General features: G+C 38.8%; 1 protein-coding gene across 3 annotated transcripts in view; it reads left to right on the top strand.

Annotated features, from left to right (window-relative positions):
• Positions 1 to 5367, top strand: part of USP33 (ubiquitin specific peptidase 33) — a 63046-nt gene extending 57679 nt beyond the window's left edge. For all 3 annotated transcript variants that reach the window (XM_018045640.1, XM_005678224.3, XM_005678223.3), the window contains exons 22-24: positions 2443 to 2545; positions 3694 to 3762; positions 4188 to 5367. In XM_018045640.1, the coding sequence (XP_017901129.1) occupies positions 2443 to 2545; positions 3694 to 3762; positions 4188 to 4345 (330 nt within the window). In that variant the 3' untranslated portion in view covers positions 4346 to 5367. The remainder of the gene's footprint in view (positions 1 to 2442; positions 2546 to 3693; positions 3763 to 4187) is intronic.

Genomic DNA, 17140 nt, shown 5'->3' with positions numbered 1-17140 from the left:
GATCAAATTGCCAATATCCATTGGATCATCGAAAAGCAAGAGAGTTCCAGAAAAACATCTATTTCTGCTTTCTTGACTATGCCAAAGCCTTTGACTGTGTGGATCACAATAAACTGTGGAAAATTGTGAAAGAGATGGGAATACCAGACCACCTGACCTGCCTCTTGAAATACCTGTATGCAGGTCAGGAAGCAACAGTTAGAACTGGACATGGAGCAACAGACTGGTTCCAAATAGGAAAAAGAGTACGTCAAGGCTGTATACTGTCCCCTGCTTATTTAACTTCTGTGCAGAGTACATCATGAGAAACACTGGGCTGGAAGAAGCACAAGCTGGAATCAAGATTGCCGGGAGAAATACCAATCACCTCAGATATGCAGATGACACCACCCTGATGGCAGAAAGTGAAGAGGAACTCAAAAGCCTCTTGAGGAAAGTGAAAGGGGAGAGTGAAAAAGTTGGCTTAAAGCTCAACATTCAGAAAACGAAGATCATGGCATCTGGTCCCAATACTTCATGGGAAATAGATGGGGAAACAGTGGAAACAGTGTCAGATTTTATTTTGGGGGGCTCCAAAATCACTGCAGATGGTGATTGCAGCCATGAAAATAAAACATGCTTACTCCTTGGAAGAAAAGTTAACGACCAACCTAGATAGCATATTGAAAAACAGAGACATTACTTTGCCAACAAAGGTGTGTCTAGTCAAGGCTATGGTTTTTCCAGTGGTCATGTATGGATGTGAGAGTTGGACTGTGAAGAAGGCTGAGCGCCGAAGAATTGATGCTTTTGAACTGTGATGTTGGAGAAGACTCTTAAGAGTCCCATGGACTGCAAGGAGATCCAACCAGTCTATTCTGAAGGAGATCAGCCCTGGGATTTCTTTGGAAGGACTGATGCTAAAGTTGAAACTCCAGTACTTTGGCCACCTCATGTGAAGAGCTGACTCATTGGAAAAGACTCTGATACTGGGAGGGATCGGGGGCAGGAGGAGAAGGGGACTAGAGAGGATGAGATGGCTGGATGGCATCACTGACTCGATGGACGTGAGTCTGAGTGAACTCCGGGAGTTGGTGATGGACAGGGAGGCCTGGCGTGCTGCGATTCATGGGGTCGCAGAGTTGGACACGACTGAGTGACTGAACTGAACTGAACTAAGCATATGAATAAATACACATTCTCATTAGTCATTAGTAAAATGCGAATTATAGCTACAGTGAGATACCATTACACACTTTTTAGAATGACTAAAACAAGAGGACAATATCAAGTTCTGACAAAAATGTAGAAAACTAGAAATCTCATAAATATTGTTGGTGGACATGTAGTGTTACGTACCAACTGACAACCAGCTTGAAAATTTTTTAGAGGTTAAACAGCCACTCAGCACAGGACTCCGCCTGACATGCTACATTCCATGGGGTCACAAAGAGTCGGACACAACTTAGCGACTGAGCAGCAGCAGCAACACGTGACTCAGCAATCTCATTCTTAGGTATTTACTTCAGAGAAATGGGGCTTCCCTTGTGGCTCCGCTGGTAAGGAATCTGCCTGCAATGCGGAGACCTGGGTTTGATCCCTGGGTTGGGAAGATCCCCTGGAGAGGGGAAAGGCTACCCACTCCAGTATTCTGGCCTGGAGAAATCTCTGGAATGTATAGTCTATGAGGTCGCAAAGAGTTGGACAAGACTGAGCAACTTTCACACAACACCAGAGAAATGATCATTAAAGTCTGTAAAACCCTGTACACAGATGCTCATAGCAGAATTGGTCGTAGTTGTCCCAAATTGGAAATAATTGATATACCCATCTGGTGCCAAATAGATAAACAAGATGTGGTATATCCATACAATGGAATACAACTCAGCATAAAAATGGTAGAGCTACTGATGCATGCATATGATGAATCTTAGAAACATTATGCAAGTGAAAGAAGATAAGACAAAACGTGACTGTGAGATGTCTCATTCCATTTATATGAAACTTCTTTTTATAAAAGGGTAAAGTAGATCAGTGGTTTCCTGGGGCTGCGAGGAAGTGATTGATTGCAAATGGGTGCAGGGGAACTTTTTAGGGTGTCAGAAATGTTTTAATGGATTGTGGTAGTGGTTGCATAACTATAAACGGAAAACCATTGAACTTTATGTTAATGTAGGTGGATTATTCTTTAATAAAACTTTTTTATTTTTTAAAGCTGTTTTTTAAAATGCAAGTCTGTAATTTTTCCATAACTCTAGGGTTTTGTCTTAAAACTCAATAGATGGATTGATTGAATGTTTATCAGGTGTTAACATGTCCTATTAAGATAACTTAGCATCAACGTCCATCACATTCTTTGTGTATGAGGAGTTGGCCTCATCAGATAATGAAGTAGAATGGTTGTATTCTGCTACAAAACACGTTTTAGACTTTAAGTGACTGATTTTTTTTTTTCCCCTGTAGCTCAACAGAGCATTCCAAGAGGAGGACTCTCCAGCTACTTTTTATTGCATCAGTATGCAATGGTTTAGAGAATGGGAAAGTTTTGTGAAGGGTAAAGATGGAGGTAAGTGTGTAACAGAAAGACAAAATTCTTTGCAAAATTTTTGTTTACTTGACAAATGTTTTTTGAATATATGTATTTGGAATTAAACTACTGAACAGGAGATCAGGGATCATACAGTCTAGTTTATATTTTGGTTATTTTTAATTTTTTAAAAACTTTCACAAATTATAGCATATTCGTGGAAAGTATAAGGGAACTAAATAAAAACTAGCCTACAATCTTAACATTAAAAAATTTTTTTTAATCCTTCCAACAATAAGATTGGTTAAATTATGGTGCATCTGTTACAATGGGATACTACATGAACTTTAAAAATTATTTGTATAACAGTGTTTAATAATTAAAAAATAAGAAGTTCTTGATATATGAAAAAGGTTATAATATAGTATGCATAGTCAAACTTTTTTTTGTTTTAAAAAAAGGCAAACATATACAAAGGCAAAAAGACCAGAAAGATGTGAAAATAATTTGCCTATCTTTCTGTAGTGGGATCACAGTATTTTTTTCTTCTTGTGCCTTTTTTTCTTTTAAAAGTTTTTTGAAAATGAAGGTGCACTATACTTTTGTATTCAAGGGGAAAACAGAGTTTTTTTCCCTTAAAAAAGGATTCATTTTGAGAATTCCCTGACAGCCAGTGGTTAGAATACTGTGTTTTCACTACCAAGGATCCAGGTCCAATCCCTGGTCAGGGAACTAAGATCCTGCAAACCTTGAGGTACAGCCAAAATATATATATATATATATATATATATATGCATTTTAACATTGCCCTGTGTAATATTTTTAGTTTAATGACAGTCTGAAACTGAGAGTTGCATTCTTTTTAAATTACAAAGGAATTGTTCTTTTGTAGCATTAAAAGTACATTTTAATCTGTAATTCCCAAATGGATAGTTAAGAAATTATTTTTATTAAATTTTGGGTGGTAGTGAGAAAACTTTACTTGTCTGCTTTCCTGGTTCTGTTTTGGGGAACTAAGACCCAAAAGGAAAGAAGCTCAGAATAAGACAGTTAAGAACTAACTAGAATAATCTGACTTCAAAATAATCTGATTAAACAGTTGTATCCTTCATTAATTCAGGTTCAGGAATATGTAGTTGTTTGGTGCATTTATGCATTTTGATTATTTGTTTTGCCTTTTAACTTAGATCCTCCAGGTCCTATTGATAACACTAAAATTGCAGTCACCAAATGTGGCAATGTGATACTCAGGCAAGGTAAGTTTGGCTAATACTATTAAGCCTTTGCTTGTTAGTGATTTGTCACACTCTGTAGTTCAGGAGACTCTTAGTAGTCAATGCTCTGTGGTGATCTAAATTGGAAGGAAATCCAAAAAAGAGGGGCTATATAGCTGATTCACTTTGGTGTACCATAGAAACTAATACAACATTGTAAAGCAACTGTACACCAATAAAAATTAATTAAAAAAAAAGAATATGTAGGTAAAAGAATCTCTAACTTTTTAAGGCAGACCATAAAGTTGCAGCCTATAACTATATGGGCTGATAGCCTGAAGATTCATGTTCTGAAACTTCTCAATTATTCCTAGAGTATTCGTATTGGGGGTACATTATGAAAGCTTTTGCAATATGAAGGTGAAAGTTTGTGAATACTGTTTTTTCTCTATGTACTTGATTTGTAGGAGCAGATTCTGGTCAGATTTCTGAAGAAACATGGAATTTCCTACAGTCTATATATGGTGGAGGCCCCGAAGTTATCTTGCGACCTCCAGTTGTTCATGTTGATCCTGATGCAGTACAAGCAGAAGAAAAAATTGAAGTAGAAACTCGGTCTTTGTAATTCGGAGGATATATAGAGTCCTGATGAGAAATCATTTTCACTTCTCCTAGCATATTCCCTTGCAAAAACATTCCTAAAAGCATGTTTATTTTCTTGATTTTTAATGTTTTAGCTTTTTTCCTTCTTACTGGGCATTATGGAAGAATGTGTTAAAATGTATAATATTCTACAGGTTGGCATATTTAATGCTAGATAACTTATAAAGTCTTTCAGTGTAATATTTTTGAAAGAGAGGGGATAATTGTGATCATTTGGCAATCAGGTTATCTTTGATCTTTATACTACATGTAAATCCATAGTCCTTTGTAGCTTTGTAAATACTTTTGCTTTGAAAACTTTTTCATTACCGTAAACCACCATAACTCTGACCAATCTTTTCAGTTCTCTAAAAACCTAATTTAATTGTATAGTTTTGACATGGCTTCATATTATAAAGAGCCTATTTTAAATTGAGTGTCACAGTCAGAAAGATGTTGTTAATTTCCTAAAGCTCAGGAAACTGTTAGGGTGTCACTTCTTTTGCACTGCAGCATATGAATTAGCATATTAATATTTACAAAATGTCTTTTTGAATGTAGCAATGATGTATTTAGTCTGAGTGCAATTTGTGTCAGCAGATATTAATAATTTATTGCCTCTTACACTGTAAAATGTTAAATTTCAGTTCCTATAACCCTGAATAGTGTTCATTAATAACAGTAAAAAAAAACTTTAGGGTTAGTTTTAGGGCACTTTTATTTTGAGAGCATGAAGTATAGAATGTGTTGATAATGCTGAAGCCTCTTGCAAAATGATTTTTTAAATGAAATGCATAAAGTCTTTTTGAATAACATAGTATGCACTGCTATTTGCTTGATTATGTGATGTCAAAAGTTTAATTATATTCCAAGTACAAAAACAAATGGGATTACTTTGAGAATGTTGAATAGCATTCACAGTGGCTTTGTTTTGGTCTGGGGCAGCTGCCACCAGCTAAAACAGTATTATTAAAATCAGTTCAATAAAAATGATTTAAAAATTTATAACTTGGATGTTGTATTTATTTGACAGATATTAAGGGTGAAGGGTATAAAGTCTGTTGATACTAATGTCTTGTTATTTCTAATCAACAATATGCAAATTAAGTCATTTGGTATAGTATTTAAAGTTTTGGTATTTAATGAAATTAAATAATGAGCCATTAGAATCTATTTGAATTTTTAAAAATATAGATAGCTTTTAGTTTTCTTCTTTCTCATGATTATGCTGTGATCCTCTTCAAGGATTGAATGGTATTACTGATCTGTCTTGAATCACCAGAGCTTAGTATTATGCTTGGCATTTAGGAGATAATCAAAAAAGGTTTAGTGCTTTCCATTTATCATGTTTCAGGCACTCTACTAAGTGTGTTACTTACACTTTATCCTGGTTACAACCCTATGACTTAGGTTAGGTGGCTTGCCCAAAGTCATATGTACAGCAGAGAAGTAGCAGATATGAGACTACAACTAAAGTCATTGTAACTTTATACCACTGTTTTCATTCACCATGGTATATTATCGCCCACTGAATTATTTTAAAACAGATTATGGTGTTAGCATTAGATTCATTAATAGCATCTGTCATTGGGATATATAATATTGATAAGAATACTGGTCTTAGATTTCCTGGCGGTCCAGTGGTTAAGATTCCACACTTCCCTGCAGGGGACATGGATTGGATCCCTGGTTGGGGGAATTCCACCTGCCACATGGGACGGCCAAAAAAAAGGAGTAGTCTCTAAGAACTCTTTTTTTTTTTTTTAACATTATAGTCACTAAATGCATAACAAAACAGTACATAAAGGGTTAACCCCATAGACTCAGCTAAAAGTTGGCATATGTGTTAATAGATATCAAATTAAAAAATTTGGTTTGTCTGAGGATGATTTTCTTGGAACTACTTGAGCTGAAAAGTAGGAAAATTGCAGTTAAGAGATACTGAGGGCCTACAATATTTTAAGACTACTACATTGATTTATAACATGAAAGTGGTTAGTTTTTGAACCCTGGAGTCCGTTTGCCTATATTCATATCCTCTTCAGTTCAGTTCAGTTCAGTCGCTCAGTCGTGTCCTACTCATTGCAATCCCATGAATCACAGCACACCAGGCCTCCCTGTCCATCACCAACTCCCGGAGTTCACTCATACTCGCGTCCGTCCAGTCAGTGATGCCATCCAGCCATCTCATCCTCGGTTGTCCCCTTCTTCTCCTGCCCCTAAACTTTACTAGTAGATAAGTCATCTTTCTACTATGAATTGTTTTGAAATAGCACTTAAAGTTTCCAGATCTCCTGTTTTTTTTTTTTAATCTCTTAAACAAGAATGTTTCAGGCTGAGTTTTCCAGGAAGCAGACACTGAGATGGAGCAAGAAGTGCAAATGCTTTCTGAAGAGTAACAGTGAAAGAAAATAGGAGGCAGGATTGAGCAGGAGTTAGCAGACCGTAATGCAGACCTGACAGTCTCTGCAGCACAGTGAAAACCTAACCAGGGCTGTCCCTTAGAGAAGTCTCACACTGGGCAAGAATGGCTTGGCTCTTTTACTGTTACTAGGGGCTGCCTGGAAAAGAGAATGACCTCTAATTGACACTGGAGGGACTAACAGCAAGATGCTGTCAGCCAAGCACTCTCCTCATCTGGTAGTGAGTGCTTTCTTGAAGGGTGGTCTGAATATCTGTGTGTCTGCCATACTTGATGATTGGATTATGATAGTTAGGGGTATTGTTACATATACTTAACGTGGCACTTAATATAATCCCTTATTCTCTTTCTCCTTTTCAAAATGTGTAACTCTTAAGGACACATCTGTGTAAGAAGGCTGCCAAAAATATTTAATCTGAATCTAATCATGAGGGACGAAATCAAGATAACTGTTTCAAAAAGGCATATTATACAAAATAATTTTCCTAGGTGCTTCAAAAAATTAGTTATGAAAGACAAAGCCTGAAGATTAAGAAAACATTACCAAAAAATGGTCCTGGATTGGATCCTGGATTGGACAAAATTTTTAAGGAGTGATATTAGGACAGTTGGGGAAATTTGGATTGGCCAGGCAATATACATTAGGTAATATTTCAGTATTAAATTTCTCTAGTGTGATAACTCCTATAGTAGTATGAAGGGATGATCTTGGTAGGAAATACATGGTTAAATTTTTAGGATTGAAATCATGGTATATGAAGTTAACGTGAGAAAGCAGGAAGAGAGGTCACAAGAGGTGGCAAGTGTTAATCGGTGAATCAGATCAAAACCACACTGACATAATCACCTCACATCCGTCACAATGGCTATCATCAGAACACAAATAACTGATGTTGGCTAGGACGTGAAGAAAAGGGAACCCTTGTACGTTTTGTGGCAATGTAAATTGGTATAGCCATTGTGGAAAACAGTATGGCGGTTTCTCAGAAAACTGAAAATAAAGCTGCTGTTCATTGTTTTTCAGTTGCTAAGTTGTGTCTGACTGCAACTCCATGGCCTACATACAGCTCACTAGACTTCCCTATCCTTCACTGTCTCCTGCAGTTTGCTCAAATTCACGTGCATGAGAGCTACTATATGACCCGACAGTTCCATTCCCGGATATATATCCAGAAAATACAAAAACATATTCAAAAAAACACATTCACCCCAATGTTCATAAGAGCATTATTTATAATTGCCAAGACATGGAACTAACCTCAGTGTACATCCATAGATAAACAGATAAACAAGTAGTATTCTGCACAATGGTATACTTGCTGGCCCAAGCAAACAATGAAATGTTGCCAATTGCAGCAACATTGGTGGACTTGGAGAGTATTAGGCTAAAGTGAAATAAGAGAAAGACAAATACTGTATGGTATCACTTTTATACCAACCCCACGTCCAAGGAGCAGTGGCTGCACGGGCACAGGAGGGCCGAGAGGAACTACTCCCCGTTCAAAGTCAGGAGGGGTGGCAGTGAGGAGATACCTCTCCTCCAAGGTAAGGAGCAACGGCTGCACTTTGCTGGAGCAGCCGTGAAGAGATAACTCACATCCAAGGTAAGAGAAACCCAAGTAAGACGGTAGGTGTTGCAAGAGGGCATCAGAGGGCAGACACACTGAAACCATAATCACAGAAAACTAGTCAATCTAATCACACTAGGACCACAGCCTTGTCTAACTCAATGAAACTAAGCCATGCCCTGTGGGGCTACCTAAGACCGGTGGGCATGGTGGAGAGGTCTGACACAATGTGGTCCACTGGAGAAGGGAATGGCAAACCACTTCAGTATTCTTGTCTTGAGAACCGCATGAACAGTATGACAAAGTGAAATGTTAGGATACTGAAAGAGGAACTCCCCACGTTGGTAGGTGCCCAATATGCTACTGGAGATCAGTGGAGAAATAACTCCAGAAAGAGTGAAGGGATGGAGCTAAACCAAGAACAATACCCAGTTGTGGATGTAACTCATGATAGAAGCAAGGTCCAATGCTGTAAAGAGCAATATTGCATAGGAACCTGAAATGTTAGGTCCATGAATCAAGGCAAATTGGAAGTGGGCAAACAGGAGATGGCAAGAGTGAACGTCGACATTCTAGGAATCAGCAAACTAAAATGGACTGGAATGGGTGAATTTAACTCAGATGACCATTATATCTACTACTGTGGGCAGGAATCCCTTATAAGAAATGGAGTAGCCATCATGGTCAACAAAAGAGTCCAAAATGCAGTACTTGGATGCAATCTCAAAAACAACAGAATGATCTCTGTTCATTTCCAAGGCAAACCATTCAATATCACAGTAATTGAAGCCTATGCCCCAACCAGTAATGCTGAAGAAGCTGAACAGTTCTATGAAGACCTACAAGACCTTTTAGAACTAACACCCCAAAACGATGTCCTTTTCATTATAGGGGACTGGAATGCAAAAGTAGGAAGTCAAGAAACACCTGGAGTAACAGGCAAATTTGGCCTTGAAATGTGGAATGAAGCAGGGCAAAGGCTAATACAGTTTTGCCAAGAGAACACATTGGTCATAGCAAACACCCTCTTCCAACAACACAAGAGAAGACTTTACACATGGACATCACCAGATGGTCAACACCGAAATCAGATTGGTTGTATTCTTTGCAGCCAAAGATGGAGAAGCTCTATACAGTCAGCAAAAACAAGACAGGGAGCTGACTGTGGCTCAGATCATGAACTCCTTATTGCCAAATTCAGACTGAAATTGAAGAAAGTAGGGAAAACCACTAGGCCATTCAGGTATGACCTAAATCAAATCCCTTATGATTATACAGTGGAAGTGAGAAATAGATTTAAGGGACTAGATCTGATAGAGTGCCTGATAAACTATGGATAGCGTTTTGTGACATTGTACAGGAGACAGGGATCAAGACCATCCTCATGGCAAAGAAATGCAAAAAGGCAAAATGGCTTTCTGGGGAGGCCTTACAAATAGTTGAGAAAAGAAGAGAAATGAAAAACAAAGGAGAAAAGGAAAGATATAAGCATTTGAATGCAGAGTACCAAAGAATAGCAAGGAGAGATAAGAAAGCCTTCTTCAGAGATCAATGCAAAGAAATAGAGGCAAACAACAGAATGGGAAAGACTAGAGATCTCTTCAAGAAAATGAGAGATACCAAGGGAACATTTCATGCAAAGATGGGCTCGATAAAGAACAGAAATGGTATGGACCTAACAGAAGCAGAAGATATTAAGAAGACGTGGCAAGAATACACAGAAGTACTGTACAAAAAAGATCTTCATGACCCAGATAATCACGATAGTGTGATCACTCACCTAGAGCCAGACATCCTGGAATGTGAAGTCAAGCGGCCTTAGAAAGCACCACTACAAACAAAGCTAGTGGTGATGGAATTCCAGTTGAGCTATTTCAAATCCTAAAAGATGATGCTGTGAAAGTGCTGCACTCAATATGGCAGCAAATTTGGAAAACTCAGCAGTGGCCACAGGACTGGAAAAGGTCAGTTTTCATTTCAATCCCAAAGAAAGGCAATGCCAAAGAATGCTGAAACTACTGCACAATTGCACTCATCTCACACTAGTAAAGTAATGCTCAAAATTCTCCAAGCCAGGCTTCAGCAATACGTGAACCGTGAACTACCAGATGTTCAAGCTGGTTTTAGAAAAGGCAGAGGAACCAGAGATCAAATTGCCAACATCCACTGGATCATGGAAAAAGCAAGAGAGTTCCAGAAAAACAACTATTTCTGCTTTATTGATTATCCCAAAGCCTTTGACTGTGTGGATCACAATAAACTGTGGAAAATTGTGAAAGAGATGGGACTACTAGACCACCTGCCCTGCCTCTTGAGAAACCTATATGCAGGTCAGGAAGCAACAGTTAGAACTGGACATGGAACAACAGACTGGTTCCAAATAGGAAAAGAAGTATGTCAAGGCTATATATTGTCACCCTGTTTATTTAACTTATATGCAGAGTACATCATGAGAAACGCTGGGCTGGAAGAAGCACAAGCTGGAATCAAGATTGCCGGGAGAAATATCAATAACCTCAGATATGCAGATGACACCACCCTTATGGCAGAAAGTGAAGAGGAACTAAAGAGCCTCTTGATGAACGTGAAAGAGGAGAGTGAAAATGATGGCTTAAAGCTCAACAGAAAATGAAGATCATGACATCTGGTCCCATCACTACGTGGGAAATAGATGGGGAAACAGTGGAAACAGTGTCAGACTTTATTTTGGAGGGCTCCAAAATCACTGCAGATGGTGACTGCAGCCATGAAATTAAAAGACGGTTACTCCTTGGAAGAAAAGTTAATGACCAACCTAGATAGCATATTCAAAAGCAGAGAGATTACTTTGCCAACAAAGGTCCGTCTAGTTAAGGCTATGGTTTCTCCTGTGGTCATGTATGGATGTGAGAGCTGGACTGTGAAAAAAGCTGAGTGCCGAAGAATTGATGCTTTTGAACTGTGGTGTTGGAGAAGACTCTTGAGAGTCCCATGGCCTGCAAGGAGATCCAACCAGTCCATTCTAAAGGAGATCAGTCCTGGATGTTCTTTGGAAGGACTGATGCTAAAGCTGAAACTCCAGTACTTTGGCCACCTCATGCGAAGAGTTGAGTCATTGTAAAAGCCTCTGATGCTGGGAAGGATTGGGGGCAGGAGGAGCAGGGGACGACAGAGGATGAGATGGCTGGATGGCATCACCGACTTGATGGATGTAAGTTTGAGTGAACTCCAGGAGTTGGTGATGGACAGGGAGGCCTGGTGTGCAAAGAGTTGGGGTTGCAAAGAGTTGGATATGACTGAGCAACTGAACTGAACTGAACTGATCACTTTTATGTGGATTCTAAAACACACAACAAACTAACGAATATAACAAAAGAGAGGCAGACTCACCAATACAGAGAACAAATTAGAGGTTACCAGTAGGTAGAGCGAAGGGGGGTGGGGTGGTACAGGGAAAGGGATTAAGGGAAGCAGACTATTAAATATAAAATAAGCTACAAGAATATATTGTACAGCACAGGGATTATAGTCAATATGTTACCATAACTATAAATGGAGTATAACCTTTAAAAATTGTGAATCACTATATTGTATACTTATGTAGTAGTATTCATCAACTATACTTTGATTTAAAAAAAATTAAAAAATAGCGAATATACAGTTTCTATATTATAGGGGTTCTACCTTATTCTTGGAATTTCTCTAGGTTTGAAATTCTTCAAAATAAAAAAGGAATTCCTTGGCAGTCCAATGGTTAGTTTCCTGTGCTTCTGCCTGGGTCATGGGATCCATCACTGGTCAAGGAACTAAGACCCGTATACTGCTCAGTTCAGTTCAGTTCACTTCAGTCACTCAGTCATGTCTGACTCTTTGCGATCCCATGGATTGAAGCATGGCAGGCCTCCCTGTCCATCTCCAACTCCTGGAGCTCACCCAAACTCATGTCCATTGAGTCGGTGATGCCATTCAACAATCTCATCCTCTGTCGTCCCCTTCTTCTCCCATCTTCGATCTTTCCCAGCATCAGGGTCTTTTCAAATGAGTCAGCTCTTCACATCAGGTGGCCAAAGTATTGGAGTTTCAGCTTCAACATCAGTCCTTCCAATGAACACTCAGGACTAATCTCCTTTAGGATGGACTGGTTAGATCTCCTTGCAGTCCATGGGACTCTCCAGAGTCTTCTCCAACACCACAGTTCAATAGCATCAATTCTTTGGCACTCAGCTTTCTTTATAGTCCAACTCTCACTTCCATACATGACTACTGGAAAAACCATAGCCTTGACTAGACGGATCTTTGTTAACAAAGTAATGTCTCTGCTTTTCAATATGGTCTCTAGGTTGGTCATCTTCCAAGGAGCAAGCATCTTTTAATTTCATGGCTGCAATCACCATCTGCAGTGATTTTGGAGCCCAAAAAAATAAAGTCTGACACTGTTTCCACTGTTTCCCCATCTATTTCCCATGAAGTGATGGAATCGGATGCCATGATCTTCATTTTTTGAATGTTGATCTTTAAGCCAACTTTTTCCCTCTCCTCTTTCACTTTCATCAAGAGGCTTTTTAGTTCCTCTTCACTTTCTGCCATAAGAGTGGTGTCATCTGCATATCTGAGGTGATTGATATTTCTCCTGGCAATCTTGATTCCAGCTTGTGCTTCTTCCAGCCCAGCGTTTCTCATGATGTACTCTGCATAAGTTAAATAAACAGGGTGACAATATGCAGCCTTGACATACTTCTTTTCCTATTTGGAACCAGTCTGCTCAGGCAAAAAAAGAAAAAGTCTGGGGTCAAAAAAAAAAGCAGTTGTTATAAATCTTATGCCCGACTTTAAAAATTTTAATCTCTCTTGATCCTGACAATGACTCCATTGCTTAGAAATGTTATGATTTTGTATTGTAAGATTGTGGATTTGGATTAATTACAAAGCATATACTCCAATACACAGATATCCTGAGGTGAGGTGAGGTGAGGTGAAGTCGCTCAGTCATGTCTGACTCTTTGCGACCCTGTGGACTTTAACCTGCTAGGCTTCTCCGTCCATGGGATTCTCCAGGCAAGAATACTGGAGTGGATTGCCATTTCCTTCTCCAGGGGATCTTCCCGACTCAGGGATTGAACCCGGGTCTTCCACATTGGAGGCAGACGCTTTAACCTCTGAGCCACCAGGGACTATTACTAAATTATTTCCAGTTAGTTTAAGAAGACATAGAATTTCAGAACCATTTAGAATTACTGAACTTAAAAAGTGAGGATGGGAAGACTAACAACATCTATAAGCTCTGTAATCATAAAATACTTGTTTTTGCATCAATTTAGCTCTCAGAGTTTAATGACATCTTTAGTGATCTTTTGTCAGTTCCTCTATACCACACCGGCTCTTTCAAACCTTGCCTTTCCCTTGGCTGCAGTAAATAATCTTACCCTTGTTTTGTTAAAGATTGAGGAGGCATAAGCTCCTTTGTCTTCCTTCTGTTGCCATCTCTTAATGTTTGCCATCTTCTCACTTTCTGCATTAAAGAAAGGAGAAGCCCTCCTATTTTCCTCTCTGACTTCCTCTCTTTCCTCATGAATTTATTTAGTCATCCAGGATACCTCTCATGCCCTTTCACTTCCCTCAGTAATTTTTTTTTTTTTTGCCTCGCCTTGAAGCACGTGGAATCTTAGTTCCCTGAGTAGGGATCAAACACTTGCCTCCTGCAGTAGAATGGTGGAGTTTTAACCACTGGACTGCCAGGGAAGACCCTTTTTTTTAAATTAAAAAACTTTTTTTTAAATTGAAGTATAGTTGAGGTACAGTATTATGTAAGTTAACAGATGTAAAACCCACTCCAGTACTCTTGCCTGCAAACTCCCATGGACGGAGGAACCTGGTAGGCTTCAGTCCATGGGGTCCCTGAGAGTTGGACATGACTCAGTGACTTCACTTTGACTTTTCACTTTCATGCATTGGAGAAGGAAATGGCAACCCACTCCAGTGTTCTTGCCTGGAGAATCCCAGGGACGGCGGAGCCTGGTGGGCTGCCGTCTATGGGGTTGCACAGAGTCGGACACGACTGAAGTGACTTAGCAGGAGCAGCAGCAGCAGCAGCAGCAGCAGCAGCACAGATGTAAAAATACAATTCATTATATTATAACTCATTATATTTTTTAAAAAATTTTTGTTTAAAGTTTATACTTCACTTGAGCCTCCCTTGTTGCTCAGTTGGTAAAGAATCTGCCTGCAATGCCAGAGACATGGGTTTGATTCCTGGATCTGGAAGATCCCCTGGAGAAGGAAATGGCAACTCACTCCAGTACCCTTACCTGGAAAATCCCATGGACAGAGGAGCCTGGTGGGCATGGGGGTCTCAATAGTTGGACACGACTTAGCAACTAAACCACCACATATTTCACCTATAGTTATCACAAAATATTCACAGTATATCCTTGTAGTTTACTTTGTTTTGTTTTTCAAAATTTGTTAATTTTTGGTTGTGCCGAGTCTGTTGCTGCACAAGCTTTTTTCTAGTTGCAGTAAGTGGGGACTACTCTTTAGTTGTGATGCGTGGGCTTCTCATTGCAGAGGGTTATCTTGTTGCCAAGCACGAACTCTAGGCCTGAGGGCTTCATTAGTGGCTTGCCTTCGGCATGTGGGATTCTCCTGAACCAGGGATCAAACCCGTGTCCCCTGCATTGGGAGGTGGATCTCAACCACTGGATCACCAGAGGAGGCCTATAGCTTATTTTATAGTTAATAATTTGCACCTCTTAATCCCTAACCCCTCATTGCTCCTCCCCTCTTTCCTCTGGCCACTGGTAATCATTAATTTGTTCTCTGTATCTGTGAATCTGTCTGTCTTTTGTTACATTCATTAGTTTGCTGTATTTTTTAGATTCCACATATAAATGATATCATATAGTATTCAGCTTTCTGTAATGTTTCACTTAAACTAATACCCTCCAAGCCCATCCATGTTGCTGAAAATGGCAACATTTCATTCTTTGTTATGACTGAAATGATATTCCATTGTAATACACCTCAGTACATGTTAACATTAAGTATTAACATTAAGTAGTAGTAACATTAAGTATTGGGACTTCCCTGGTGGTTCAGTGATTAGAACTCTGAGCTTTCACTGCAAGGGGCGTGGGTTTGATCCCTGTTGAAGAACTAAGATCTTGTATGCCCATATCATGGCCAAAAAAAAAAAAAAAAATTAAGTATCCACATAATAAACTTTCTCAAACTGTCTCTTTTCATTTGTAACTTTCCCTGCCTTCACACTTGCTAAATTTTCCTTTATTAGGAGGCAGAAGATGAAGGAAATTAGTATTTCCTAGACCTATTTGCCACACTGGCCACATCTCTTTCTTCACTTCTCCTTTTTTTATTGTAATTTTTTTTATTGATGTATAGTTGATTTGCAGTGTTGTGTTAGTTTCAGGTGTATAGCAAAGTGATTCAGTTATACATACATATATATCTATTTATTCAGGCTCTTTTTCCTTATAGATTATTGCAAAATATTGAGTATAGTTCCCTGGGCTATACAGTAGGTCCTTGTTGGTTATCTATTTTAAATAAGGTGGTGTGTTTATGTCAGTCCCAAACTCCCAATCTACCCCTCCTTCCTCACTTCCCCCCTGGTAATCTTAGGTTCATTCTCTGTGTGTCTCTTTCTGTTTTATCAGTTCATTTGTATCATTTTTTTTAAAGATTCTGCATATAATTGATATGTGATATTGGTCTCTCTGTCTAACTTACTTCACTTAGTGTGATCTCTAGGTTCATCCATGCTGCTGTGAATGGCATTATTTCACTGTTTTTAATGGCCAGGTAATATTCCACTGGCCTTCACTGGTAATCCACCTGCCGATGCAGGAGATGTGGGTTCAATCCCTGGGTCGGGAAGATCCCTTGGAGAAGGACATGGAAACCCACTCCAGTATTCTTGTCTGGGAAATTTCCATGGACAGAGGAGCCTGGTGGGTATAGTCCATGGGGTTGCAAAAGAGTCAGACATGACTTAGTGACTAAACAACAACAATATTTCATTGTATATATGTACCACTTCTTTTTTTAATCCATTTTCCTATTGATGAACATTTATGTTGCTTCTATGTCTTGGCTATTGTAAATACTACTGAAATGAACATTGGGTGAGGTTCATGTATTCTTTCAAACCACATTTTTCTCCAGATATATACCCAGAAGTGGGATTGCTAGGTCATATGATAAAGCTCTATTTTTAGTTTTTGAAGAACTTCCATAGTTCTCAATAGTGGTTGTACCAATTTATATTCTTACCAACAGTGTAGGAAGGCTCCCTTTTCTCCACATCCTCTCCAGCATTTATTGTTGTAGACTTTTTGTTGATAGCCTTTCTGACTGGTACGAGGTGCTATCTCATAGTTTTAATTTGCACTCTCTAATAATTAGCAATGTTGAACATCTTTTCTTGTGCCTATTGGCTATCTACATAAATTCTTTGGAGAAATGTCTACTTAGATCTTCTGCCCATTTTTTGATTGGGTTGTTTGCTTTCTTGATATTGAGCCACATGAGCTATTTGTAAATTTTGGAGACTAATCCCCTGTTGATCACATTGTTTGCAAATATTTTCTCCCATTCTGTGGGTTTAAATTTTGTTTATCGTTTTATTTGCTGTGAAAAAGTTTTGGGGTTTAATTAGCTCCCATTTATTTATTTTCATTTTTATTTCCATTACTCTAGGAGATGGATGGGAAAAGATATTGCTATGATTTATGTCAAAGAGTGTTCTGCCTATATTTTCCTCTAAGAGTTTTATAGTATCTGGTCTTACATT

The sequence above is a fragment of the Capra hircus genome, chromosome 3 (genome assembly GCF_001704415.2).
Source record: "Capra hircus breed San Clemente chromosome 3, ASM170441v1, whole genome shotgun sequence".
NCBI classification, from domain to species: domain Eukaryota; kingdom Metazoa; phylum Chordata; class Mammalia; order Artiodactyla; family Bovidae; genus Capra; species Capra hircus.
The sequence above is the reverse complement of the archived record's forward strand: the minus strand, read 5'-3'. Positions and strand labels throughout refer to the sequence as shown.